The 27,134-nt window shown below is 58.4% G+C and overlaps 2 protein-coding genes across 4 annotated transcripts in view; one reads left to right on the top strand and one right to left on the bottom strand.

Moving 5' to 3' along the window:
- Positions 1–1,739, top strand: part of SMARCD3 (SWI/SNF related, matrix associated, actin dependent regulator of chromatin, subfamily d, member 3) — a 34,303-nt gene extending 32,564 nt beyond the window's left edge. For all 3 annotated transcript variants that reach the window (XM_039322324.1, XM_039322323.1, XM_039322325.1), the window contains one exon: positions 44–1,739. In XM_039322324.1, the coding sequence (XP_039178258.1) occupies positions 44–97 (54 nt within the window). In that variant the 3' untranslated portion in view covers positions 98–1,739. The remainder of the gene's footprint in view (positions 1–43) is intronic.
- Positions 1,731–26,683, bottom strand: SUSD2 (sushi domain containing 2). The gene is made up of 14 exons (XM_039322322.1): positions 26,115–26,683; positions 24,329–24,536; positions 19,231–19,382; positions 18,896–19,063; positions 16,619–16,790; positions 15,778–15,979; positions 12,956–13,041; positions 12,363–12,631; positions 11,178–11,330; positions 9,784–9,942; positions 5,617–5,871; positions 4,474–4,746; positions 3,509–3,691; positions 1,731–2,850 (listed from the first exon to the last, which is right to left on the bottom strand). Exons 1-14 carry the CDS (start codon positions 26,188–26,190, stop codon positions 2,777–2,779), a joined length of 2,430 nt encoding a protein of 809 aa, XP_039178256.1. The 5' UTR covers positions 26,191–26,683; the 3' UTR covers positions 1,731–2,776.
- Positions 26,684–27,134: the final 451 nt, after the last annotated feature.

Below are 27,134 nucleotides of genomic sequence, written 5' to 3'. Positions count from 1 at the left end.
CCGCAGCCCAACCCACTGCTTTTTTTCTCCTCCCCCCTTTCAGATCCAGCAGCGTCGGCAAGAGTTGGAACAGTCTCTGGGGGTCCGCAACACATAAATGTCTACCAGCCTAATTTCCCCCCACCATCACCCTCCCCACCATTCCATCAAGCATGGACTTTTCTGTGTTCCATCACCTGACACCCCCTCCCCCACGGAGAACGGACCGGCTCCGTGACTGGCCTGGGGGAGGCCACCACAGCACCAGCATCACCAGCTATAGGGTCTGCCTCGCAGCCCCCCTGCCCTCCTCCTCCTCCTCCCCCTTGGCTCCGTGGGCTGTGCAGAGGGAGGCAAGAGGCCACGGCCCACAGCAGGAGGCTCCCATCGAGAGTGGACAGCTTGCCCCCTTTGCGCTTCGGTGCCCGGGCTGCTGGTTCGGGTATTCCACAGTGCCCATTTGCCACAAAAGGTCTCACCCACGATCAGCCCAGCCGTAGAACGAGATCTGGGACACATCCCGTTGCGGGCTGCGTGAAGCCGATGAACCACGCGCAACCGGGTGCGACGCTGGGGGATCCTGCAAAGGTCCCGGAAGATTGGAGAATTGCAGCTTCCTCCCGAACTGGACCGGCCTCTGACCGGTGGCTGGCTGGGAGGGTCCATCTACCAGGCAGGGGGAAGGGGTCTCCGGCAGCAGCTCAGAGAGATCCAGAGGCCGGTGACCCTCTTCACAGCAAGAGCCTTGGGCCGGTCCTTCTGGCCAGCAGGTGCTGGAGGCCGGCTACGGAGCTCTGCCTGGTGGGCCCTGCCGGGACCGATCCCCATTGCGGCACCTCCCAAGGCACCAGGGGAAGGGAAGACCCCTCCCGTACTCCCCTGAACCTGTCAGAGTCAGCTTGGACCCCTGGGGAGCCCACCCTGACCAGCCACGGGCTCCCCTGGGAGCAGTTGCGCCCTGCAGGCTGTGGGGTGAGTGTGTGCCAGGCTAGCTGCTGCCAACGGAGGGGGGGGAGGAGGTGGAGGCTTTCGATTGGGGCCCCGGAGAAGAGGGAGACGGGAAAGGGCAGAGAGGCAGCCAGAGGCAGCACAATTCCCGTCCCGTGCAAGATGGGGGTGGGTGGGTGGCTGGGGTGAGCCAGTGTCTGTCTGTCTGTCTGCGTGTCTCTCTCTCTCTCTCTCTCTCTCTCTCTCTCTCTCTCTCTCTCTCTCTCTCTCTCTCTCGCATCCTCAGCGTCAGGGAGGTCAGAAAAGAAAGCAGACGTGGTTTCAGCCGAGGTGGCCGATGACTCTTAGCACCCCCTCCACCTGGGGGGAGGGGGGCTGGGCTTTTGATAGTTTGGATCAGAATCGGGCCCTTGGAATCCTGGTTAGCTGGCAGAGCCTGGAACCCGACACGGGGCAGCCTCCCTGCCTGCCTTGAGTCCCCACGAAGGGGGGGGGCAGCATTGGACAGCAAGGAAAAACTGGCCATCCTCCTCTCCTCCCCCTCCTGCTCAGGGGAGGGGCTGGGACTGAAAGGGGCCTTGGGGGGGGGCGCCTGTTTGGTCATTTCACTGTGTCTGTTTTTAGCACATGAGTGTCTCATTGGCCGCCCTCTGGGGGGGGGACTCCCGGTCCCTGGGTGGAGAGGGCGTCACAGGTCCCATGTTCCACCCCCCCCCACACCGTGGCTGCCCGTTTCTTTGTCGTGTGGTGCCGAGTGATTTGTAGGAGAAGGTTCAATAAAAAAAGAGCCTCGTTGCTTTGTATCTCTTTCATCCCGGGGCCACTTTTATTCGTGGGGCAGTCGGGGGTCCCCGCCGAACAGCAATGATTAAAGCAGAATCACCGGGGAGGGGGGACCCCTGCATTTTGGAGGGAGGGTCTCACTGGCTTGGCTGGAGGGCAGCGAAGAGGGTCCCACCAGCCACAGTCTTTCCACCAGCGGTGTTGAGGGGGGGGACTCTTGTTTGGACTCCCCTCTTTTCCAGATGCCCCAGAGGGGAGGGGAGGGGGGAGAGGCTGGCCAGACTACCCAGAAGCCACATCTATGCGGGGGGGGAGGGGGCAGGGGGGGCAGCCCCACCAAACAGTTCAGGCCCGATTCCCGGCAGACGGCTGTAGGAGGGGAGCCCTGAGTCTGGGGGGGGGCTTGCCCCATTCTGGACGGGATTGGGGGGGTGTTCGTTGTGACTCACAGCCTAGAAAGGGGCCACCCTTGAGCCCACAAGGGACCAGCCTGTGGTGTGGGCGGTCCCTGACCCGGCTGCGAGGCCCCTGTGAAGCCAGCCCCTCTAGGGACTCTCCGGGCAAGGGGGCCTTTTAAGCAAGAGGAAGCAAGGGCCTCTCCGGCCTCCTCCGGGCCTTCCCTCCCTCCCTCCCCAAGGCAGCAGGGGCACAGCTGGGCTTCTGCCTTGGGCAGCAGGGATGGGGCTGCCCCTGCCGCTTGAGGGGAGCCAGCTGGGCACCGGCCGAGGGGTTGCTGGCTACGGCTGCCGGGCAAGGAGACGTCCTCTGGCTGCCTGTGGGCACCGTCTTTCAGCAGGGGAGCTCCCCCGGAACAAAGCTGTCCTTGCAGCAATCTGCATGCTTGCTGAAGAAAGGGCTTCTCCCCCCTCACTTTTGCTCCCCCCCCCAGCAAGGGCTGGTTGGATGCGGACCCCCTTTGCCCGGACCCAGAGTGAGCGGCAGGCCGAGAGTTCAGTGCTGATCCGCTGGACGTGGGGTGCGACGTGAGGGCGTCATCCGATTTCCTTCCTGGGGGGCGGGGGAGCTGAGCCAGGGTCCTCTCCCGGCCTCTCCTCTGGCAGCCAGGTCACCAGGCCAGCCAGAGGAGGAGCGCGACCTTCGGGATCGCAAAGGCCAAGGCGGGCAGGGGCAGAGAGGCTCCTGGGACATAAAAAGGAAGGCCATCAGCGGAGACGCTGTGCGGGAGGATTCCTGCACGGAGCAAGGGGGGATGGACTAGAAGACCCCTAGGTATCTCGCACGACTTAACTGTCGTATTGCAAATCCCAGAAGTAGGAGTGGGGAACCCGACTACGGCAGATTCCCAAGGTGACAGATTGTCCGGATCCTTTTCCGTCCAGGTGGAGACGGGACTGGCCTCTTCATTCCGTCCTGACCCAGAGGGTGGCTGGAGGGGCAGCTGCCTCGGAGTCGGGGGGGCTTCTCCAGGGGGGCTTCTAAACTGAGAGTTGGGGTAGTCTCTCCCCAGAGGCTCTGGTTTTCCCTGGTATCCCCCCCACGTGCCCCCCTGAGCAGCGGCCGTGCGAGGCGTGTTGTGTTGGTGCCCCTTTTAAAGTGGGTCATCACAGCGCAGGTGTGTGGAAAAGGAATGGAGTGGGGATCACAATGTCCCAATGATACGTCCACCGAGTAGCCAGAGGCAAGATCAAGACGGCTTGAGGGCCACTCTGTTGAGCACCCCGTGGTCCCCACCCCCCCTCCCCACGGGCTTCTCCTCCCCCCCCCTTTGGTCCAGCACGCAAGTCCAGATCTGCAGCGCTAACCTTGGGTTGGGGAGGGGATTGCGTAAAGGTCCTACCTGCGTTGGGGAGGCAGCTGGGGGGCTGTCCCGACCAGGTCCCATCCGCCTGGCATCTCCTGACCGCTGAGCCCACCAGGCTGTAGCCGGGATGGCAGCGGAAGCGGAGCTCAGACCCAGCCAGGTAGCGGGTCCCCTCCTTTGCCCCGTTGGAGGGCGGGGGCAGCCAGCCGCAGGAAACCACTGGAGGGAGGGAGGGAGGGGTTTTGATTCAGCCCCTCAATGGGCCAGGCGTGTTGTTGCTGGACAGATAGGAAGATAAGACTCCCTCCCTCCTCTCCCTGCCCCACCCTGCCCGCCCCCACCCGCCCCCTCCCCAAAGGGAGCTGCCCATGCTTGGACTGCCCACCTGGGCTGGCTCCACGTGGCTCTGGCGTCTGTTTCACGGGTGGCCAGGGTGGCCGTGCTAAGATGGGCCACGTAGCCGGACCCCCACCGTTTCCTTCCTTTCTCCTCATCTAGAGCGCGCATGGGGGGGGCACTGGTGCCCTTTGAAAGGCCACTCCACCCATTTGAGGCATTCGAGGTGGGCCGGCTGTCCCTTGTCCTCAGAAGAACTTGGCGCCTGGCCAAGCCGTGCAGCCCCACCTGAGCTATGGGGGCTGCTCATAACCCCCTTCCTGTCGCATCAGGGGCGCTCCAGTCCCCCCCCCGAGGGCTGAGTAGGGAGGCATTCATCCATTCACCTCAGTTTTCACATTACTCAGACTCTGACTGACCGGCAGCTGCCGGACACTTGGTCAGAGGACCCGAGTTGGTGTCGCCACATAGCCGGGATGAGACCCGGAGTCGCTCAGTGGCTGCAGGGACAGAGCTGAAGGCTGGATTGGGAGAACGACCTGAACATTGTCGCTGTGTGGGTCCAGGTTGTGCTCCCGTTCCGTGCCGGGCATAAAACGCCCACTGGCCACATGCAGCAGAGGGGGAGCCTCTGTGCTGCTGTGGAGTTTTGGGGGAGGTGTTACCTGGCTGCAAGCTCTGCTGGAGCTGCCTGAAGTGCTGGTGGGACAGCCGAGTGATGTTCCCAACGGCCAAGTCTCCGGTTGTCAGGACGTCGAAGCGGCAGAAGGGGTCGGCCTGGCAGAGGGCAGCCGCCTGCTGCAGGAGGGAAGCGTCGGTGTCTTCGGGGGGAGAGAAGACGGGGACGAAGGAGGAGTCGTGCTTCGTCCCGTGGACGAAGTCGTGCAGGAGGTCCTGCATGTCGTAGGTGAAAAGGGACGTTTTGTTCGTAATTGCCCCTAAGAAGGAGAAAGGAAAACTGTCAGTCTTGAAGGAGAAGGAATCGAAAACTTTCCTTGTGACACAGAATCTCTCAGTCAGGCATGTCGGCTTCCTCCAGGGGCTTCTAAACCAACATTGGCTTTCCGGGGGGGGGGGGGGAAGGTGCTCATTTAGTTTGGCCACGGGTGTCAGTTGTTTGGTTCCTTGATAGATTCGCTAAAAACAAGGAGCCTCTCTAGGTGTGGATGACGGACACAGGCAGCCTGCATGTACGACGAGCGGGTTTCCTTCGGAGGCAGCTTGAAGCGGCCTTGCGGTGGCCACAGAGCAGAAACCGGGGCGCCTCCACAGCCACCTTCCCTCCGTGTGTCAGAACCGGAGTCTCCCGTAGGCGCCTCTGCTGGACGGGCAGCCAATGGAACAATATAAGTTGGCCACGTGGAGCCCACGGGGGCATCAAGTGGGGGCATCCTCCCGTGGTTTAAAACAGCTGACCACGGGCGGCCTCTCCTGCCTCCACCGGCGACTGTTGAGCTCAGGTGTCGCCCCTGGAGACGGGGGAATCCTCAAGGCCCTTAACAGCCGGAGGACCAACATTAGTACAACTGGAATAACATCTAACAAAGCTGCTTCTTTTAACGGCCTGAGACATTTTGGGGAGGCACCAGGCGTTCTTTTACTTCCCAGGAGCCCCTGCAAGCCCCCCGCCACTCGCGTGCCTTTTCTTCAATGTTGAATTCTCTTGTGGCCGGCCCTTTTGCAGATCCTACATGCCAAGAGGGTCTAGCTGTCTTGGGCGACTCCGGTGGCCAAAGTCCAGCTCTGCCTATCCTTTCTGCCTTGCTTCCCCCCTCCCCCCATTTTCCCTCCAGAATGGCCACACTCACAATCTGCTCCGAAGGCGAAGTGCTCTCGGGGGCCGCTGCTGGCCACGTCCAGGGCCGTCCCCTCGGGAAGGGTCAGATCATCCTGCGGCCGGCCATTCATCGGCCCGAAGAGCCCCTCCGTCTGGCTCAGGAAGGTCTCCGGCAGCAAAGCAGTCAGGCTCAGCACCTTCCCTCCGTGGCCCCTGACCTCCAGGCCGGCTCCGGAGGAGAACATCGCAGTGACGCTCTGCCCAGGGCTGCTGTAGAGGAAGAGGCCTGCAGGGGAGACACAGCGAGACCCTGGCCACTGCGAGGCAGACACCCCCCTGGCTGGACTGAGCTTTAGTCTCCCGCCCCCCACTCTTCCTTCTGGGGCGAGCACAATCGCTCCTGCGCCAAGGTCAGCTCCTCTGCTCTACCTGCCCAAGTTGCTTAAAGGTTGGCCGTGAGCAGCCGGCAGTGCCCGGTCATCCCGTGCCTATCGCTCTGCAGCAGCCCCTAAAGGGAAAAGGCTGGTCTGCTGGCAGGCCCTGCTCTGCCTTGCACGAGGCTGGTAATCTCCCCTCTCCAAAAAAAGAGAAAGAACTTGGCAGTGCCAGTGAGGGGCCTGCTCCCTCTTGCAGTGATGGCAGTGGGCGGAGTCCTTCTTGATCAAGAGCGACAAAGGCCCCAGAGGAAGGGAGGGAGGGAGTCTTCTCCTGCTCTGGCCACCAGGGGGCGTGGCTGCTCCGTGTCATCAGAGCTGGGACAGCCGGCAGAAGTGGACAGTGGGCCCTGGAAAATGTGTGTGTGTGTGTGTGTGTGTGTGTGTGTGTGTGTGTGTGTGTGTGTGTGTGTGTGTAAGGGAGGGTCTCTCCCTCTTCCTCGCCCTGCGGCCTCTCTTTGCCAGTGGGGACCCTTCAACGGGGACCCCGCTGAGGAAGCTGAAAAGGGAATCGCGCTCGTCACCAAGATTTAGTAATAGTAGTAAAGTTGGAAGGGACCTTGGAGGTCATCTAGTCCAACCCCCTGCTCAGGCAGGAAACCCTACACCATTTCGGACAAATGACTGTCCAGTCTCTTCTTAAAAACTTCCAGTGTTGGAGCATTTACTGCTTCTGGAGGCAGGTGGTTCCACGGGTTAATTGTCCTCACTGTCAGGAAGTTTCTCCTTAGTTCCAGGTTGCTTCTCTCCTTGATGAGTTTTCACCCGTTGCTTCTTGTCCTGCCTTCAGGCGCTTTGGAGAATAGCTTGACTCCCTCTTCTTTATGGCAGCCCCTGAGATACTGGAACACTGCTATCATGTCCCCCCTTGTCTTTCTCTTCGTTAAACTAGGCATACCCGATTCTAGCAACCGTTCCTGATATGTTTTAGCCTCCAGTCCCCTGATCCTCTTTGTTGCTCTTCTCTGTACTTTCTAGAGTCTCCACATCTTTTTTACTTCATGGTGACCAAAACTGGATGCCGTATTCCAAGTGTGGCCTTACCAAGGCATTGAAGAGTGGTATTAATACTTCACGTGATGAAGGATCCCAGCCTTTTCTACATCCCGCTTCTGACATGTTCCCCGCCTCTTACAAAAGTCCGAAATAACGGCAATGGATTATGCGTACACACTACCATTTTGAAAACCCAAGTGTTCGCCACCCCTGGAATACCGTCTCGCGCCCCCAGTCGGTGCCAGCACCCCCGGTTGGGAACCCCTGAAGGCTCTGCTCCAGGCAGGTGGGAGAAGAGGAGATGAGCGCCAGGGGAGCCCCTGTTTTATCAATACAGGGTTTTTTTTTGTTCTGTTTTTTTTAAAACAAATCAGAGAATGTCCTGCCTGCCTAGGGAGCCTCATACAACCAGTGGCCAAAATTGTGAAAACCTAGAAATGCCACCTTTGGGGCACTAACTAACAAAATGAAATTCAAGGGTGGAAAAAGCAAGGTTCTACATTTAGGCAAGAAAAACCAAATGCACAGCATGGGTGGCACCATGCTCAATAGTAGTAACTGTGAGAGGGACCTCGGAGTCCTAGTGGACAATCACCTAAATAGGAGCCAGCCGTGGGCTGTAGCTGCCAAAAAGGCCAACACAGTGCTGGGCTGCATGAACAGAGGGATAGAATTAAGATCACGTATTAATACCACTTTACAAGTCCTTGGTAAGGCCACACTTGGAATACGGCATCCAGTTTTGGTCACCACGATGTAAAAAAGATGTTGAGACTCTAGAAAGAGTGCAGAAAAGAGCAACAAAGAGGATCAGGGGACTGGAGGCTAAAACATATAAGGAACGGTTGCTGGAATTGGGTATGTCTAGTTTAACGAAGAGAAGGACCAGGGGGGACAGGATAGCAGTCTTCCAGTATCTCAGGGGCTGCCCCAAAGAAGAGGGAGTCAAGCTATTCTCCAAAGCCCCTGAAGGCAGGACAAGAAGCAACGGGTGGAAACTAATCAAGGAGAGAAGCAACCTAGAACTAAGGAGAAACTTCCTGACAGTGAGAACAATTAACCAGCGGAACCACCTGCCTCCAGAAGCAGTAAATGCTCCAACACTGGAAGTTTTTAAGTAGAGACTGGACAGCCATTTGTCTGAAATGGTATAGGGTTACCTGCCTGAGCAGGGGGTTGGACTAGATGACCTCCAAGGTCCCTTCCAACTTTACTACTATTACATCTATTACATCTACTTAATCATATTATTTTACATCGCTTTCTGGGCGACCGGTCAACTCTTTGCACCAGGACTTTAATTTTACGGCGTTTTCCAAGCTCACTCAATGAAAGAACACAAAAAAAAACCCCCACCAACTTGATGGCGATCACATAACACCCTGACCCATGTCCTTCTATCAGCTTCAATACAGGACGTCAATCACTGGATCCAACTGTGATCTGATTGGCTCGCGGCCAAAACAAGAGGACACCCGATTGGCTCTCTTAGCACTGATGCTCATTGGCTACAGTCAGATGAAGGAAAGCTACCCGAGATCAACCTGGGCAAGTGGTGATTCCTTTTTTCTGGCTATTTGCCTATCAGTTTTCCTAGAATATAGTACAGAGAACTGAACAAACTACGTTGCATTACATCTTGATTCAATGATCTTTCCACGGATGTATAGTTTTATGGTACTACTCCCCCCAAAAAAAGGGGCGTTATTAGCCGTCAAACCTCAAAGATACACTTTTCCCAAAAGGTTTCCACAATTTTGGCCATTAAGAGCCGAGGTGACACAGCAGTTAGGGTGCAGGACTGCAGGCCACTTTAGCTGACTGTGTTCAGCCGGTCAGCGGTTCAAATCTCACTGGCTCAAGGTTGACTCAGCCCTTCCATCCTTCCGGGGTAGGTAAAATGAGGACCCAGATTGTGGGGGGCAATGTAAATATACATTGCTTACTGGTGTACACCGCTTAGAGAGTGCTTGCACTTAAAGCGGTATATAAGTCTCATAAATAAATAAATTACTGTAATTAGCCCTTTGCCTGGGGTGACGAGCCTGGGGCACATTTTCAGCCAGCGTGAGATTCCCCCCCCCAGGGCTGTGGGGGTGAGTGGGGGGGAGGGCTCCGTGGCTCGGACTCGCCCCCTACTGGCCAGCTAAAAGGGGCGGCTTTAAAGGGTCTCCTAGGGTGCGGCCCCCTTGACGGGGACTCTGGGCTGGTCGGGACGGAAGGAGTGGGAGGGTGGGAGAGAGAGAGGGAGGGAGGGAGGGCAAAACCCCCTTTTAGCTGGGGTGTGTTTGTGTGTGGGGGGGGGTCCGGCTCTGTTCCGAACAGAGGCCTGGGCTGAGGCTGGAGCAGGAGGAGGCCGGCCATCCCGTTCCACGCGGTAGCTGATTGGAGGCCTCCAGGCTGCCCAGCACCCTGTCCGAGGTGGGCATCCCCTGGACTGACGGGTCTCTTTCTCTGCCCCCCCCCTCTGCAGGAGAAATCTCCTCCCCCCCCACTGTCGGTGGAAACAAAGCAAAGTCTAGTTTAATGAAGAGAATGACAAGGGGGGGGGCAGGATAGCAGCCTTCCAGTATCTCAGGGGCTGCCCCAAAGAAGAGGGAGTCAAGCTCTTCTCCAAAGCGCCCGGAAGCAGAGCAGGAAGCGACTAAGGAGACGGGGGAAGGCTCGCCCAGCTATGCTTCCGTGATTCTATATCTCCGTCAGCCTGGGGTCGCCCGTGGCCAGGCCCCTCCCCGCGCCCCCTCTTTAAACCCCAGTTCTCCTATCACCTTTTAAGTCCATCCAGGTTTGTTCAGAAAAGTTGAGGGCCTTTTCATTCAGCAGCACCTCCCAGCGGTGGGAATCTCCCGGAAGGCGAACCTCGACGACGTCCGAGTTCTTCTCCTGCATGGCGATCGCCGAGAAGCCCGTCACTTCGGCTTTGGCCCCTGCCGGGCGGGCGGTCCAGTTACAAAGAGGTCAGTGGGGAGGGGGCAGCTCTCCCCCCCCAAGGACTTAACCGAGATTCGCTGCAGACATTTTAAAAAGCAGCCTGGCCCAGGGAGGCAGTGCCCGCCTTTTGATTCCACCGCAACTGGTGTCAGCAGTGGGGTCCAACGTTTCTGAGCTGCAACGGGGACGAGGGCAGGCCCTCCGTTGCAGAGGCGAGTGGACAAGGAGACCTTTTGCGGGAGGGGAGCGGGGTCGGTCCCGAGGGGGATCCTTTGGAGCGGGGACTGAGCTCAAATGGGGTGTCCTAATGCCCTCCACCCCTCCCCTCCTGCCCCCAAAGTGACGAGGGTGACCCCCGGCTTCCACCCGCAAGGCCTTCTTCGCCTGGCGGGGGAGTGGGGGAGGACCCGCGGTCGGCTCTGGTGGGGCAGATTGGGTGCTGGAGAGAGGGAGTTTGGGGACGGGGCAGGGGGAGGGGGGAGCCTCAGCAGCTTCCCCCCTTGTGAGAAAAATCAGCGGCAAATTGTCCTAGGGTTCTGGCCCTCAACGCCTGAAGGTTTTCACCTGAACTGAGACTTAACTTTCCCTTTTAGACAGGCCGGGGGGGAGGGAGGGAATTAACGAAATAAAATCTCCACCGGGTAAGGCAGGAGCCCAGATAAAGTTCAAAAGGGACTCCGGGCCTTGTGGCTAAGCAGGGAAAGAGATCTGATCTTTAGAGACACATTTCTTAGTCTCAAGAGAAGAACCGAGGAGAACAAGAAAGGGGCTTGAGATATCAATTCAGCATAAACGGTCCTAGTTCACGCAGGGCCTCGCATGGGCCCTTGACTTCTCCTTTCCCCTTCACCCGTCCACCCCCGGAGGCTGGCCGGACTTTGCCTGGCTGACCAGGGGCCCCTCCACGCCTGCCTGCGGGGAGGGCAGCCCTTGGCCAGGATAAAGACTCGCTCAGTTAGCCCAGCCTGGTCGGCCCAACAGGCCAAGGAGGGGGGGGGATTGGGGCTCTCAGTCCCCCCCCCCGGCAGTTCATGCTGAAGGGGGGGGAGAGGAAGCTAGGGAACCCACCCACCCGAGACCTGAAGGCCTCCCGGTTAGAAGCCTTAGGACATCGGCCTTGATCCGGGGCAGAACAAGGACACAAGGCCCCCCCATGGTGGGCTCCTCCTCCTCCTCTGTGGACAATGACTGGTGGCGGTTTAATGCGGCCATTAAAAGGGGGGACCTGCACCTGGCGCTCTGTTGAGCAGCTGAGCCCGACGGGTCCTGCCTTGGACGCTCAGGGATGTCTGCTTGGATCCCAGCACCAGGTACTCGCCCAGGCCCTTGAAGGTGAAGTTGAGGCCATCGAAGGTCAGGAAGTGGGGGTCGCCGAACGCCGAAGCTGTGGAGAAAAACACAAACTGGAGCAGAGGGTGGGAAGCCTGACCTGCTCCCCTGACAGTAGTTCTGCATTTGAGAGAGCCCACCCCACCCCCTTGCCAGGGGCCAACGCCGTAGGCCTGGGGGAGCCCCCTGCCCCCGACGGGGGACCGGTGGAGAAGAGGCTCAATCCGCCCAGCTGAGTCCCTTCCGCCCTTCGTCTAATCCAGGGGTCCCCAAGCCCCCCATCTGTGGACCGGCATTGGGCCACGGCAGGCCAGCAACCGTTCTGCGCAAACAAGCGAAGCTCCTGCCGCAGGATGCAAGCAGCACACGAAACCAGCCCCCCCCCCCCGGTCCGCCGAAAATCCTCTCTCCGGGGAACCGGTCCCTGCTGCCCGAAGGGTGGAGGGCCTCTGCAAGTCTCATCCAAGCCGGGTCCCTCTCTCGGCTGCAGAGCAGAGCGGCCTCTGGGCTTCCTTCAGGTTCCCCCCCAAAACTCTGGCCTTCCCCTCCCGTCCCTCACCGGACGTGGCCCCTCAAGCGAGCCCCCTTCTGCAAACAGAGACCTCCCTGCACTGCAGGGACTCCGCCTCATGGCTGTGAGGTCTGGGCACAGGATCTGGACAGGCCGACCAACCAATGGGGCTCCCCTCTTGTACGAGACGCCCCGGTCTCCCCCCCCCACCCCCAACCCCAGCCTTCCTTCCCTGAGGTCGGCAGGCCCGTTCCTGCTTTTCTTCTTCAAGGCGAGCTCGGTCTGGGCCTCCACATCGGATTCTGAGGCCGGGGGCAGCCTCTGGGGTGGGGGCCCCTGGCAAAGGATCTATACCCAAAGGGTGGGAGGACACCGGAGGGCGCTGGTGGCAAACCCCAGCTGAAAAGGAACCCCCCCCCCAGGGCAGTATTGCTGGAAGGGAGGGGAAATGGGGGGCCCCTCCCTCCTCAGGCCCCGGTCCGAGCGCAGACACCCAGGTGAGAGAGGCGACCTGTCGGGGGAGCCAGGTCCGTCTGAATCGAGGGGGGGGGAGCAGCCCAGACGCAGGGAACGCACCGGCTCGGGGCGGCCGGTATCTCTGGCAGCCACTGGAGGGTCGGTGCTTGAAGTAGACGTCGCAGTGGTGGGACCAGAGGCAGCAGTAGTAAAAGCTGAGGACGTCGTAGAGCCAGTGGGAGAAGCCCGGGACGCGGGGGGGCTTCTTGTAGGGAGGGGCTCCCCAGTCGTGGCCCCGGTCTGGGGTGCTGCCCCCCATGGAGTCCCCCGTGAGCACCTGGGCACCGGAAGCGTCGTAGCAGCACTGCGGCCCCGCGGCGTATCGGGGGCTGTTGGGGGACAGGAGGGGAGACGGTCGGAAATCGTCCCGAGAACACCAAGAGGCATTTTGGGGAGGGGACAAGGACACCCCCCCCTCATATGCTCCCAGCCCCTGGGAAGGCCCCGAAGACCCAGCAGAGGTGGTGCTCAATGGGTTCCGTTACTCTTTTCTTCTTGATAGGTTGTGGCCCTGGATTGTTTTTATTTCTTTGTATGCTGCGCTAAATCACACGTGAATTGTGTGTGTGTGTGTGTGTGTGTGTGTGTGTGTGTGTGTGTGTGTGTGTGTGTGGTGTAGGTTGACTTCGTGCCTTGAGGAAATGGGGCCTCACCTGGCCTGGACGCTCCTGACACAGTGCACTGCCCCGGGGTGATAGGTGCAGACGCTGCCCTTCTCTATGTCGCACCCGTAGTCGGTCTGAAACGGGAAGAGGCGGCTTGGTCAAAATCTCTGGAAACTGACTCGGTCGGTTGTCTAATTTCGTTTCAGAAATTAAAGAACAAAAAGATTCAAGGCTTATTTACTTATTCCCCGTAGACCAGGGGTAAGCAACCTTAGCTCTTTTATGACTCGTGGACTTCAACTGTCCTCTACACTTAAGTTTATGAGTTTCTATTTCGTATCTTGTATTTTTATCTCTTGCGCTTTTATTGTAGCGTGATATAAATGTGTCACACAATAAATAAATATCTACGCAAGGTTTCCAGTCTTTGAAAAAGGTCTCCGTTGTTTGTTTCTTTTTTCCCCTCTGACCAGACTGGTCACCTTTGCCATTTCCACAATTTCCATCAAAAAAGTGTGAGATTCACCAGCTACCACTGGGGTCTTCAATATAGAATATATAGAACAGGGGTCTTCCAATTGGACTTCAATGTGAACTTCCAGAATCCCTCAGCCAGCATGCTTTAAGAGAGGGGTCTTCCAACTGGGCCCTTTGGGGACTGGGGGACTTCAACTCCCAGAATCCCTCAGCCAGGCACACTGGCCGAGGAATTCTGGGAGTGGAAGTCCCCAAGTCATCAAAGGGCCCAGTCGGAAGACCCCTGAGCCAGCCCCTTTAAAGCCTCTGCCACCATCCACAAGCTCTCGTGGACGGACCCTGAGCCCAGAGGACGCTCCGCAGGGCTGGAGGGGGCTCCTTGATGTTTTGGGGTCACTTGCTCTCCAGACCTCCCGGGAGGGGGGGGGGCTTCCCAGAGCCAGGGCAGGGAAGGGGCGTCTTCCAACAGGGCAGCCGAGGAGCGAAAGGGCCCCTCCGCCTTCTGGCTGCCTGTATCCGCTTGGCCACCTGAAGTTCACACCTGGCAGAGATGGCCCCTCCCCTGCTTGCTCCCCACGGCGGGCTGAAGCTTTTGCCCCCTTTTCTCCTGGCCCCGAACTGGAGGGTTGGATCCCTTCGCCCCCGCCTGCCGTGGGGTGAGCTTTGGCAACCGGCCGGCCTACATGCGATTAAATCTGGCAGAAAGGAACGGGGAAGATTTCAAAAACCCTGGGCGGCCCGATTCAGCTGTCAAAGTTAAGACCGACGGTTTGACGGGCACGTAGAAACGGCAGAACCCCACCCTCCCCCTCCGGCCGGGAAGGACCCCTTCATGCTTTGGGTCAGGTATCTGGAAAATCCCCCCCAGCCGGGACGTGACCGGCACGTCCTGCCTTGGGCGACTCCCTCTACAGTGATCGGGGGGGGGGGGGGGGAGCAGTTCCTCCTCCATCCTTTTCCAGGCCTTGCCCCCCCTCTCCCCCCAGGAATTGCACTGAGAGAGCATCGGCTGAGATCCCTTTCCAAGGCAGGCAGGCAGGCTGGGGGCAGGGCAGGCTGGGGCCAGGGCAGGCTCTGGGGCACGGCGGTGCCCAGTGTACCACCCGGAGGGGCTGAGACAGCCAGGGGGCCCCCTTGGCTCACTTGCCTCCCTCCCCCCCTCGGAAGGGCCTTCGGACGAGGTTCCGGCTGGTCCCTCCGGCCCAAAGCAGCTTCTCCCGAGCGATGCAGCACCGGGCTGGGCACCATCTGATGTGGATAACAGAGCATCCCTCCGCTGCTGCCGCAATCTACGGGAATCGGCCCCAGGGCCTCTCACCCCCCCTCCCCGAGCTGATGTGGGGCACCCCCTGCCCCCTTTGGCCCCACCTGGCTCTGCCTTCCAGGGCCAGCCTGCTTGGGGCGGAGGGAGAGCCGGGTCTTGGACGTGATTTGAGAGTAATCGTTTATATCTTTGCTTCGATTTGTATCCCACCTTTGCTACTTCGTGAGTAACGCAAGGCCACGAACACACCCGCTGCTCCTTCCGCCTCCTCCTGGTTTCCCCACAACGCCACAACCCCGCGAAACGGACGGGGCCCAGAGAGACCCCCTTGCCTGGGGTGGAACTGGAACTCCCAGCCGCCCGGTTCCTAGCCTGGCGCCCTCATCGCTCGGCGCCGCCCGTCAGCCCTGAATCCCGGCACACACGCAAGGAGGGAGTTTTGACACCTGCGCAACCGGCTGGTCCAGTGACCCACGAGGAAGCGAGCCTCCCACCCGATACCCCCCCACACCTCCCGGAGAGTCCCTGGCCGCCCCGCTTCCTCCTGCCATGCTCCAGAGCGGGTGTGGAGCTGAGCTGGGGCTGGTGCCAACAGGAAACCAATGCTTGGGTAATGAGGATCCGGCCTAACCCGCCCGATGCCCGGCCAGCCACCTCCTAGTGTGAACCAACCTTTCCCAGAAGGGCAGAGGCTCATCTCTGCGTTCCCAGATGGGGCCACGAGTGGGAGGGCCCCGTGTGAGCCTGGCTCCTCCCCTCCTGCAGCCCGAAGGGACCTCTCACAGGGCTCGGCCATCTTCTTCCTTGCTCTGGCCCCACCTCGGGCTACCTGGCTGGGCGGATCAGCATTAGGAAGCCCCCCACCCATGCACCCCCAGCTGCCGCAATTAATTCTCAGGGTTCGATCATGAGTGTGTATGGGGGAGGGTCTCTGGGAGGCGGAGCCCCAGAAAGGAAAGGGACGGTCATCCCGTAGCATCTCCGCTTTGACCCGGAGCCCTTCAAAGGCACCACCCCAGCCTTCCCCCTCCCAGGGCTTGTGAGCAGAGTGACCAGACCTCGCCTTCGCGGCCAGCCTGGAACCACGCCTGCCACAAGCGGAGCCTCTCCGGGCACCCGGAGCACTTACATGAAAGCGGCCGGAGTCAGCTCGGGCTTGGGCCAAAGTGCAGGGACAGTCGGGGATCTCCTCCAGGAAGTTGGGCAGGTCGGCCTCCTTCCTGTCCCACTGCCGGCACTTGGCGGCCGCCCAGGTGGCGGAGTCCTTCCGGAAGGCCTCCTCCAGGTGCCAGGCCAGGGCGTGCTCCGTGCTCCAGATGGCAGCCACGTTCCTGACGTTGGGGAGAACCAGAGGGAGAACGAATGAAAAGTCTGGAAGAGTCACCGGGAGACGAAGTGGGCAAAAGCGAATCTGCTCACGGGGACGCATTGTTTCTACTAGGAAAGGGCCTTTGTTGAGTTTGCACGATGCGTTTTATGCTGAAAAACAAGGCAAGTCATGACTCCTTCGAGCGGAGCCCGGCTCGTAGGGGCATCCCAGACGTCCCCGCGATTGTCTGGAGAAGAAGACACGATCGGCCAATGCCGCTGTCTTTAGTTCTCCGTCTACGGACAGCTCTGCCGTTTCCCGGTGGCCTCCCTACCAAATACTGACGGGGCCTGACCCAGGTTAACCTTTGGGGATTAATCCGGATCAGGAAGCCGTTCAAACGGGCACCTCTTTGCTGAAACCAAGGTGGGGATTAGCCTCAGGAAAGAAGCTGAATTGCTTCACCAGGAAGAAACTGGGAGAGGCATCTTCTAAGTGGGATCGGCTGATTTCTGCTTGACAGAAAGGAGACCGTGCCAGAAGCCTGTTGCAACCAGCCAGGCGTAGCCGCCCTCCCTGCTTTCCCACGCCCGCCTGGCCTGTCCGGGTTGGGAGTGCATTGACGTCCCTCCTGCCCTGCAGTTCCTCCTGGGATACTCACGGCTGCCCTTCCAAGGAACTCTGGGCTGAAATCCTCAGCGCACCCACCTCCCAGCCCCCGTGCTGAGCGGAGGGAGCAGGCAGGAAGGCGAAGCGTCCTTCGTTGGGGTAGTTCCGCGCCAGGGAGTAGAGATACCTCCACTCAGCTGCCCAGTGGTCAGAATAAGGCTTGCCTGGAGAAGGGAGGAAGGGAGGGAGGGAGGGAGGAAGGAAGGAAGGAAGGAAGAGGAAGGAAGGGAAGAGGAAGGAAGGAAGGAAGAGGAAGAAAGGAAGGAAAAGAAAGAAAGGAAGGAAAGGAAGAGGAAGGAAGGAAAGGAAGAGGAAGGAAGGAAGAAAGGAAGGGAGGGAGGGAGGGAGGAAGAAAGGAAGGAAAGGAAGAGGAAGGAAGGAAGGAAAAGGAAGGAAGGAAGGAAGGAAAGGAAGAGGAAGGAAAGGAAGAGGAAGGAAGGAAGAAAGGAAGGGAGGGAGGGAGGAAGGAAGGAAGAGGAAGGAAGGAAGGAAGGAAGAGGAAGGAAGAAAGAAAAAGGAAGGAAGAAAGGAAGGGAAGAGGAAGGAAGGAAGAGGAAGGAAGGAAAAGAAAGAAAGGAAGGAAGGAAGGGAGGGAGGGAGGAAGGAAGGAAGGAAGGAAGGAAAAGGAAGGAAGGAAGGGAGGGAGGGAGGAAAGAAGGAAGAGGAAGGAAGGAAGGAAAGGAAGAGGAAGGAAGGAAAAGGAAGAGGAAGGAAGGAAGGAAGGAAGGAAGGAAGGAAGGAAGGAAGGAAGGAAGGAAGGAAGGAAGGAAGGAAGGAAGGGAGAGACTTGAATAATCCCACCAGCTGCACCCTCAAGTCTTCGCAGGGGGAGGCTGCTGGATACAGCCCCCCCCCCAGTGTCCCCCTGGGCGAAAGAAAAGCCGCAGCTGGGCCAGTGGGGGCCCCTGGAAACCCTTAGCCGGGCAGCTGCATTTTCCACCCAGGCAGGTCCCTGGGCCTAAGACCCTTGGCTCTGCCTGGCGAGAGCCCTCTGCCCCTCTCTCGACGGGAGGGCTTCTCCTCCCAGTCCTGCCGGGGCCGGTGGCAGGAGAGGGGAGGCCTGTAGGCCTGGCAGCCGTCGGCTCCTGGGGACGGGAGGCTCGACCAGACGGCTCTGACGACAAAACAGCCCCTTTCCCATCCATCTCTGGTTCCATTTTAGAGCCGTTGAAGCCGTGCCACGGCCTTCCCTGGTGATGAGGAACTGTCGCGTTGCTGTTGTTATGCCAGATGGGGCTAGCAGTGTGTACTTTGGAGGCCCGTTCGGACTCTCTGCTCCTGCTTGCAGGGCGGAGGGTGGCCGTGGCCCAGAAGCCTTTGCACTGCTCCCTCTTCTGCCGCCCGCAGGGCCCGCTCCTTGACCAGGAGACCTCCTGGTGGCCACCGGTCACTTCCCTCTTGGGCTCCTGCAACGCACTTTACCTGGGGCAGCCGTGGGGGGCCACCTGGAGCCTGCCATTGGCTTAGAAGGCAGCAGCAGTTTTGGGGGGGGGGGTGCCACACAAAGTAAACCCCACTAGATCACAAGCTGCCCCTGGCTTCCTACAGGCTTCCCGGTGCAATTCAAGGGGTTGGTTAGAGACAGCCAAAGCCTTTCATTGCAGCGGCCATTTTACTGGTGGGACCGCCTGTCTGGGATTGGAACTCCCTGCCCCATGAGACCTGAGGGGGGGAATGGGAAAGGGCCACGGGGAGGGCCAGGGGACGGCATGCTTCCTCTGCGGCGGCAGCTCCTCTCCGGAAAGGCAAATGCCTCAAGATGGCTGCAGCCAGACTTGGTTTCCCTCTGAGGCACAGCCGAGGCGGAGTTTGGGACGGCCCTTCCGAAGCCGCCTCTGGCTTGTCGTTTTTTATGTGGCCCTCAGTTTTTCTGCTCTGCCAGAGATCGAGCGCCAGGGCTGCCAGATACAGGCAGCAAAAACCTGAAAATCCGCCGGATGGCAGCGCTACGGCTGGCTCTTTCCAGAAGAAAACAGGCGTAGCTCAGGGTGGAAACGTGGAGTGTGACCGCCGGCCACAGGTGCTCCACTCCCTACCTAGGCCACCTCATCCACGCCCACCGAGACGCCTGGCAAACCCTCTGGGCTTCTCTGCGGCCCTCTTTTTGGTCGACCCGGCAGCTTTTGGAAGCTGCCAAGCCAGGCCGATTTCTTCCACGGATGTCCCATTCCATCAGCTGGAAAGGCGAACATCTGATGGTGGCCCCTTCTCCACCCAAACGGCCTTCCTCGCACAGTGAACGCGGCCTGCAGGAACGAGAGCCGGGTACCTGTTTCGTGATATCCCCAAACCTCTAGGTGGACGTGGCTGGAGGGCAGCACGTGGGAGTTCCAGGTGACGGTCAGGGATCCCCCCGTGCCCGGGGTGCCATAGTATTGCCACTTGGTCTCGTTGACCAGCGTGCTCTTCTCGGAAGGGGGAACCTTATTGTGATGAACTGCGGGGCGAAGCAGAAGATGCTCTGGTTAGTTGCTTCCTGCATGGCCAAACGCACGCGACGTTATCCCAGCTTGCTGCGCGTGGCCTCCGAACACGGCTTCCTTAGAAGAAGGGGAGGCGGGGAGCCTGGACGGGCAGATGAGGAAAAGCAGAGAAACTGCTCGCCTGAAGTCCAAGTTCCCGACCAGGGAAACGTCTTCCCGCCATCCAGAGAAATTTCCAGGCTGACCAGGCCGATTTCATAGAGCAAAGGGGAGACGCAGTGCAGCCGCCCGTCCCGGTCGACGTATCCCTGGGTCTGGGTGGCCCCGGCGAACCTGTCGGGTGGAGAACAAATGCCAGGATTAGGGCAGACCCCCGGCATGCGAGCCCCCCCTTTCTCTGTCCGGAGAAGCACTGCATTCCCACGCCCACCTGACCTGCACCTCCCCCTCCCCCCATTTCCACCACGTTCCCTCACTTTCCCCCATGGCGCTTTTCCTTTCCTTTCCCTTCTCCGCGGGGCTTTTCCCGCGGGGGTCCCTGAAGGGTTTGGCTTCTGGCTTGTGGCCTATTTGTCCTTCTGTCCTTTGTTTATACCTTATTTCTGAATTTATATAGACCAGTGGTTCTCAGCCTTTTTAATGCCGCGACCCCCAACCGGTCGTAAGTCGAGGACTACTCAGCTGGTCGTAAGTCAAGGACTACCCAACTGGTGCAGCACCGTTTGCAGAACGGGACTTTTGGCGGGCTCAGCAGGGCAGAGACAGCCTGGACAATTCCTATTGGCTTTGGAAAGCCAATAGAATTAGACTCTATGCAAGAGAGTCCCTTCTATTGGCTTTCAAAAGCCAATAGAATAAAAGGGAGTAACACAGCTAAGGAAAAGGGGGGGGGAAAATGGCGGACTGCGTTGTTTGGCGACTCCCGTAAAATGGTCGTTCGACCCCAAATGGGGTCCGACCCACAGGTGGAGAACCGCTGATATACACCGTTTCGGACAACTGACTCCAAGGGGTGTGAAAGAACCGCGGCTGAAGCCAATACAATGATACAACGTAACAATGCACAATAGAAACAAGAGCGATACACACTTCAAACTTACAGTTAAGGCAGGAACAGGGATTTATTTCTGGCGCTGAGCGCTCTGCAGTTCTTCCGGAGGCCCCCCTGACCCCCACCACCACACAAGGACAGCCGCTTTCCCCACACCTGCTTGTGGTGTTGGGCCGCTCCTGGTCCTCTGGGGACGCCCCCCAAACGGGGAAGGAACTGCCCACCCTCAGGGAACACCTCACACCCACACCTGGCAGGGGAGCTCAGGTGCCACGATGCGCCTGTCCCTACACGGATCGGAGTCGTGCCAGTCGTGGGGGGTCCCGGGACTCTCTAGGGAACTTTTTCCCAACCAGGACCCCCCTGTTTTTTTCCTCCGCTTCCCCTGGAGATGTGAAACCCCGGCATCGGAAGGCCTGCTCGGCGCGAGCCTCTCCACACCTCGCCCGGCCGTGGTGCCGAAGGCTGCTGTGCTGGGCCTTCGTTCCTCGTGGCTCTTTCGTTTCCTTTTCACCTCTCTCTATACTGCCCTCCGGATTTTATTTTATTTATTCATTTATTTATTTATGAGACTTATATACCGCTTTAAGTGCAAGCACTCTCTAAGCGGTGTACACCAGTAAGCAATGTATATATATATTTCCATTGCCCCCAACAGTCTGGGTCCTCATTTTACCTACCCCGGAAGGATGGAAGGCTGAGTCAACCTTGAGCCGGTGAGATTTGAACCGCTGACCTGCTGAACACCGTCAGCTAAAGTGGCCTGCAGTACTTTACTCTAACTGCTGAGCCACCTCGATGTTCTTCCAAGGCCCCTTTTCCTTCTCCCACCACCCGGGGCACCTACTGCCTTCCAGGCCCGCCTGTCTGCCTGGCTGGGTAGAGCTGCCTAGTCCGCTGGCACGGATGGAAACCTCACGGGGACCCACATTGGCCTTTTGTTCATCCCCAGTGACCCCTCCGCCTTTTGGACCTCCTTTCAGAATAGGCGGCAGTGTGGTAGTACTACTAGTAGTATTAGTAACTGCGAGAGGGATCTGGGAGTCCGAGTGGACGATCCCTTCAAGGTGAGGCAGCCATGTGCAGCAGCAGCAGCCAAAAAAGCCAGCCTGGTCCTCGGCTGCATTAACAGAAGGACAGAATCGAGATCACGAGAACTGACGGTAAGGCCACACTCGGAATACGGCATCCAGGTTTGGTTGCCACGACACAAAAAAGATGTTGAGATGCTGGAAAGAGGGCAGAGAAGAGCAACAAAGAGGGTCAGGGGACTGGAGGCTGAAACACACGAGGAACGGTAGCTGGAATTGGGCAGGTCCACTCTAGGGAAAACAAGGCCTAGGGGTGACAGGATAGCAGTCTTCCAGTATCTGAGGGGCTGCCTTATACAAGAGGAGGAGGGTGGCACCTATTCTCCAAAGCCCCAGAAGGCAGGACAAGGATGGAAACTCACCTAGGAGAGAAGCAACCTGGAACTAAGGAGACATCTCCTAACAGTGAGGACAATTAACCAGAGGAACAGAAGTTGTGGGTGCTTTCCAAGAACAGGTTGGATGACCGTTGATCTGGAACAGTGTAGGGCAGTGGTGGTGAAGCTATGGCACCCGTGCCAGAGGCGGCACTCAGAGCCCTCTCTGTTGGCACACGCGCCACCGCAGCCAGCAGCAGGTGCCTCAGGCCACCACTGCCGCCCGGAGCAGGAGCCCCGCCCAGCACAAAGGAGACGAAGCGACCGACTAGCAAGCTGGAGTAGAGGTGGTAAAGCAGAGCTCACCCACCATTGTCGATTGGTGGACTGGAAGAAAAGGGAGGGGGAAGCATTTTACATGCGTGCATGTGTGCACGGGGCCGCGAGCACACACGTGCTGCAAATGGGGCGGGGCCAGTGCCTGCGTGCTACTCACTAGCCCTGCCCTGTTCTTGCATGGTACAGCACCTTGTATCTGCACCCCACGGCATGGCCATTTTTGCGCCTTGCAGCACGGTGGCCCATTTTTGCGCCCCCGGTTTTTGCATGCTAGAGGCGGCATTCAGAGGCCATGAGGGCACCACAATGCTGATGCGGCCCTGGCACTTTGCGATCAACAAGTGGGTTTGGGTTGCGGTTTGGGCCCTCGGTCTCTAAAAGGTTCGCCCTCACTGGTCTCGGGTCTCCTGCTTGACCAGGGGGCTGGACTAGAAGACCTTGACGGTCCCTCCCAACTCTGTCATTCTGGTCCTCCTCTCCTACGCAGAGGCCCTGGTCAGTGGCTGAGCTGACTCTCTTCCAGCTCTTCAGACGGGAAAACTTTCCATGTTGCAATTTCTGTTCCTCCAGAACAGCTTCACAACAGCCTTTCGGGGTTGTCCGGACTGCACGGGAAGACTCAAACTGGGCTTTCATGAACCCTGCCAGCCTGATGGTGTTTTCCCTCCCCTCCCCTTATGCAGGGGGGGGGAGGAGCTAGCTTGCCTCTCCTGGTAGGACTGCCTCCTTTTCCAGAACACCTGGAGGTAATAGTAATAGTAGTAAAGTTGGAAGGAACCTTGGAGGTCATCTAGTCCGACCCCCTGCTCAGGCAGGAAACCCTACACCATTTCGGACAAATGGCTGTCCAGTCTCTTCTTAAAAACTTCCAGTGTTGGAGCATTTACCGCTTCTGGAGGCAGGCGGTTCCACTGATTAATTGTTCTCACTGTCAGGAAGTTTCTCCTTAGTTCTAGGTTGCTTCTCTCCTTGGTTAGTTTCCACCCGTTGCTTCTTGTCCTGCCTTCAGGCGCTTTGGAGAATAGCTTAATTCCCTCTTCTTTATGGCAGCCCCTGAGATATTGGAACACTGCTATCCTGTCCCCCCTTCTCCTTCTCTTCGTTAAACTAGACATGCCCAATTCTAGCAACCGTTCCTTATATGTTTTAGCCTCCAGTCCCCTGATCATCTTTGTTGCTCTTCTCTGTGCTCTTTCCAGAGTCTCAGCATCTTTTTTACATCGTGGTGACCAGAACTGGATGCAGGATTCCAAGGGTGGCCTTACCAAGGCCTTGTAAAGTGGTAGTAACACTTCACCTGATCTGGATTCTATCCCTCTGTTAATGCAGCCCAGGAGTTTAGTCTGGGGGTCTTTTTTAAACCCCCCTCCTTTCATTCCTTCCTTTTGGAGAGGGTTCAGCTCAAGTGCACTAGCCAGGATGTGGCTCTTGGCACTGTTTCTTGGCTGGGCGGGAGCAAGGGAGGGGGGTGGGGTGGGGGAAGCTCATGGCTGTTGCCATTTATTGTTTTATTAGGCTTATCTGCTGCTCCAATCTCGACCCACAGTGATTAGCTTACATACCTGAGTACAATAGTTCAATTAACGCAAGAGTAACATTCAAAGAAAACCACCCTCCCCTGACCCAGTAAAGGCCCCCCTAAGCATCCCGAAAGGGCTCCCCGGTGGGGGGGGGGCTGCCTTTTCAAAAGACCCGGCAGAAACCTCAATGCAGCGGCCAGGAGCCCTTTGGATCTGAGCTTCCGGCTTAGCCTTAATCTGGGCGGAGGCCCACCAGGGGTGAAGAAGCCCCCTCCCCGCCCCGAGATTTTAATATTGGAAGGGAGGACAGAATTAGCAAAGGGAAACTTTCCCAAGGGTGGAACAATTCCAAGTGAGGAGTAATTTCCTGTCCCTGAGGGGCAGTCCTGGACCCCTGCTTGAGTCAGGGACTGGACTGGATGACCCCCGAGCTCCCTTCCAGCTCTGTCCTTCTGTGATTCTGTCAGGGTCTCCTGCTTGAGTCGGGGGCTGGACTGGATGAGCTCCGAGGTCCCTTCCAGCTCTGTCCTTCTGTGATTCTGTCAGGGTCTCCTGCTTGAGTCGGGGGCTGGACTGGATGACCTCCGAGGTCCCTTCCAGCTCTGTCCTTCTGTGATTCTGTCAGGGTCTTCTGCTTGAGTAGGGGGCTGGACTGGATGACCTCCGAGCTCCCTTCCAGCTCTATTCGTATCGGTACCCTGCGGAGGGACAGCCTGCCTCTTGGGGTTCCGGGTGCTCCGTCGGTGGCCGTTTCCCAGGAAAGACGGAAGGGAGGCTTGTCTGGCGCAGAGCGAGGGGGGCTCCCGTGTAGTGGGGTCCCTCCCGACCCCTGGAGTCTGCGGCTCTGAGGCCGCCCCAACTCTTCCTGCGTCAGCTACCTCAACTTTTGAGTTATCTCCCATTAACCACATTCCGGCTCAGCCTGGCTAGACCGCCTCACAAAATGCTTTTCCCGGCTCACCTGCAGGTCACCGGGACGCCCGTCTCCAACGTCACGTTCAGGACGGTGAAATCCTTCCCGCCCAGCAGGGTGCCCGAGGCGGGCGAGATCCGCACGCAGAACCTCCAGTAATCCGGGCAGCAAGTTCCCAGGTTCTCACAGGTGGCGCGACACGAGCAGCTGGCCAGGATCCCCCCACAGCGAGCCGAGCAAGAGGCTTGTTGGGCCCCTGGTTGGGAAACAGACACAGTGTGTGTGTGTAATTGCTCGTACCCATACTTACACCTCGGAGTAGCGGTTGTTTACTCCTGAGAAGCATTTCTAGGCACCGTCTCTGTTCCCCTTGCAATATTCCCCTCCGGCGTTGAACTGGGATGACGTTCCCTGCCTTTGCTTTGACCCACCACGAGGGAGTCTGTGGCAGCCTGCCGTTCACCATTATCTCCCAGTCTGTGGCAGGAGGGATCCACTGCCAGACCATAATATCAGACCCAAATTGACCCTCCCTGTCTCCAGAGAAAGCCCTCCCCTTCCCCGGGGCCCACCTAAGCCAGGGGACGGAAGGACCTCCCACCCAGGAGGATTCCCCCCTCCCCAAATTTTTGGCCCGTGCCGAAGGGCCCTTTGCCCACCCATAGAGGTGACCCTCCCCCAAGTAGACGGACGAGGACCTGCCCAGCTCCCCCCAAAGTGGCCAATCAGATTCCTGGGGTCTCCACTTTGGCACCCGTGGGGGGAAAGGGGGCTCCCCTCCCAGGGTTGGGCGTCTTCCTTTGGCACGATCCCAAGGCAACCGACGCAACATTTGCCCGGTCACGCTGAATCAAAGAGGAAGGACAGGTAAACACTACCCACACACGACAAACGGGTTTTGTTTTTTTGTTCTTCCTCCCGTTCTCCCCCGCAAGGACAGGATCTGCTTTGTTCGGATCCACCGAGTGTAATCCCTTGGACTGCAACTGGGGCGGACCCACTGGCTCGCCACCCATGGCTGATGTGCCGGGCGGAAGGCCTCCCCCCCCCAACTGGCTTTCGTGCTTCGGGGGTGGGACTGGAACTCGCTGCCCGTCATTTGGCCTGGGGGCTTTGCCGTGCGGCCCAAAAAAAAGCGGTGCACTGAGCAGAACTTGGCGGGTCCGCTGGGCCAGGACGGTACATTTTCAAGGGGCGGAGAGGTCGTGTTCCCTTCCCTTGTGTTGGCACCTGGATTGGGCCAGCGCCCGGCCTGGTGCCCCCACTACCCGGGGGCCTTGGGCGGATGCTTGTCCAAGCTCAGGTGTTGTGCCTTTCGTCTTTCCTGCATTCCACGGAAAGTTTCCAGGGTGAATCCTCCCATCTTGTAGCCGGCACGTCCGTTCAGGTCCCTTCGGCAGAGGCAGGACAGCAATGGCTCCCTCGCAAATGGCGGGGACCGTTGGGAGGGGAGAAGGGGCGGGTGAAGCTGGCTCCTCTGGGGGGCCAAGTGGGGTCTTTGGCCAGCCCCTTCGGCCCTGGGCCTTCCCTCGCCTGCCCCATCCGGGGCGCCCTTTCCGCCCGCAGCGAAGGCCCCAACGTCCCTCAAGGTACCCCGTCAAGGATCCCTCCCACGGCCTTGCCCCGACTATTCGGACATGGGTCTTCCCAGCCGTTCTGTCCCTTCTCGCCTGGGGTGGAGAAAGGGTGTGGGGGTGTGGGTGTTTGCCACCTGCGCCTTTGGGCAGTTTCCATCCGAGGGGCCGGGGGCGATGGCTCTGCCTTCCTCTCCCCCCCCCACCCCTCTCAAAATCCTATTTCCCGCTCCCAAAGGAAGGTGGGAAAGGAGACCTACCTGCGTCGGGCAGCATCACAACCCAGAGGAGGAGGAGGATGCGGAGGATGTGGCAGGAGGTTCCAGGAAGCTTCATGCCGGGCAGGCAGAGAGAGACGTTCCCTGCTGCGGCTGATCCCGAAGGAGGCGAAAGACTCGGTCCCCTCCCCGGGGCAGGACTGGGAGCTTGGAACTGGGCTCAAAGTGTCCCTGGGAAATGCTGACTTGACACACAGCGGCCTCCTCCTTCCTCCTTCCTCCTCCTCCTCCAGGAGACCCACCCACTGCTGGCAGACCTGCCAGGGCTCAACCACCGCTGGATTTCCCGGCTGGGTTTGCCCCGTCTTCTTCTCCCTGGCTGGGTTTGGTTTAATAAATCCGATCTGCTCAGGGCGGGGATCTTTGACATGCCTGGAGAAAGGGGAGGCGGATCCCAGCAGGTCAGGGTGCCATGCAGGCTCTGCCTAGGAACGCAAGGAGCCTCTTCTCCTACGGCTGGGTCCCCCCCCTCTTTTTTTCTCTTTCTTTCTCTCTCTCTCTCTCTTTCTTACTTTCTCTTTCTATCTCTTTCTCTCCTCTCTTTCTCTCTCTCTTTCTCTTACTTTCTCTCCTCTCTACTTTCTTTCTACCTCTCTCTCCCTTTCTACCTCTTTCTCTCCTCTTTCTTTCCTTCTGTCTCTTTCTATTTCTTTCTCTTTCTTACTCTTTCTGTCTCTACCTCTCCTTTCTCTCTCTGTCTCTCCTCTTTCTTTCTGTCTCTCTTTCTACCTTTCTCTCTCCTCTTTCTCTTACTTTCTTTTTCTTTCTTTCTGTCTCTCTTTTTTCTGTCTCTTTCTGTCTCTTTCTTTCTTTCTCTTTCTAACCCTAACCCTATCTCTTTCTACCTTTCTTTCTTCTCTCTTTCTTTCTTTCTTACTTTCTCTTTCTGTCTCTATCTTTCTACCTTTCTCTCTCCTCTTTCTCTTTCTCTCTCTCTCTTATTCTTTCTTTCTGTCTGTCTCTCTTTCTCTCCTCTCTCTCCTTTTTCTCTTTCTTTCCCTT

The sequence above is a fragment of the Crotalus tigris genome, unplaced genomic scaffold (assembly GCF_016545835.1).
Source record: "Crotalus tigris isolate CLP2741 ecotype Arizona unplaced genomic scaffold, ASM1654583v1 scf7180000023966.114003, whole genome shotgun sequence".
Taxonomy (NCBI): domain Eukaryota; kingdom Metazoa; phylum Chordata; class Lepidosauria; order Squamata; family Viperidae; genus Crotalus; species Crotalus tigris.
This window is presented reverse-complemented; position numbering and strand designations above follow the sequence as displayed.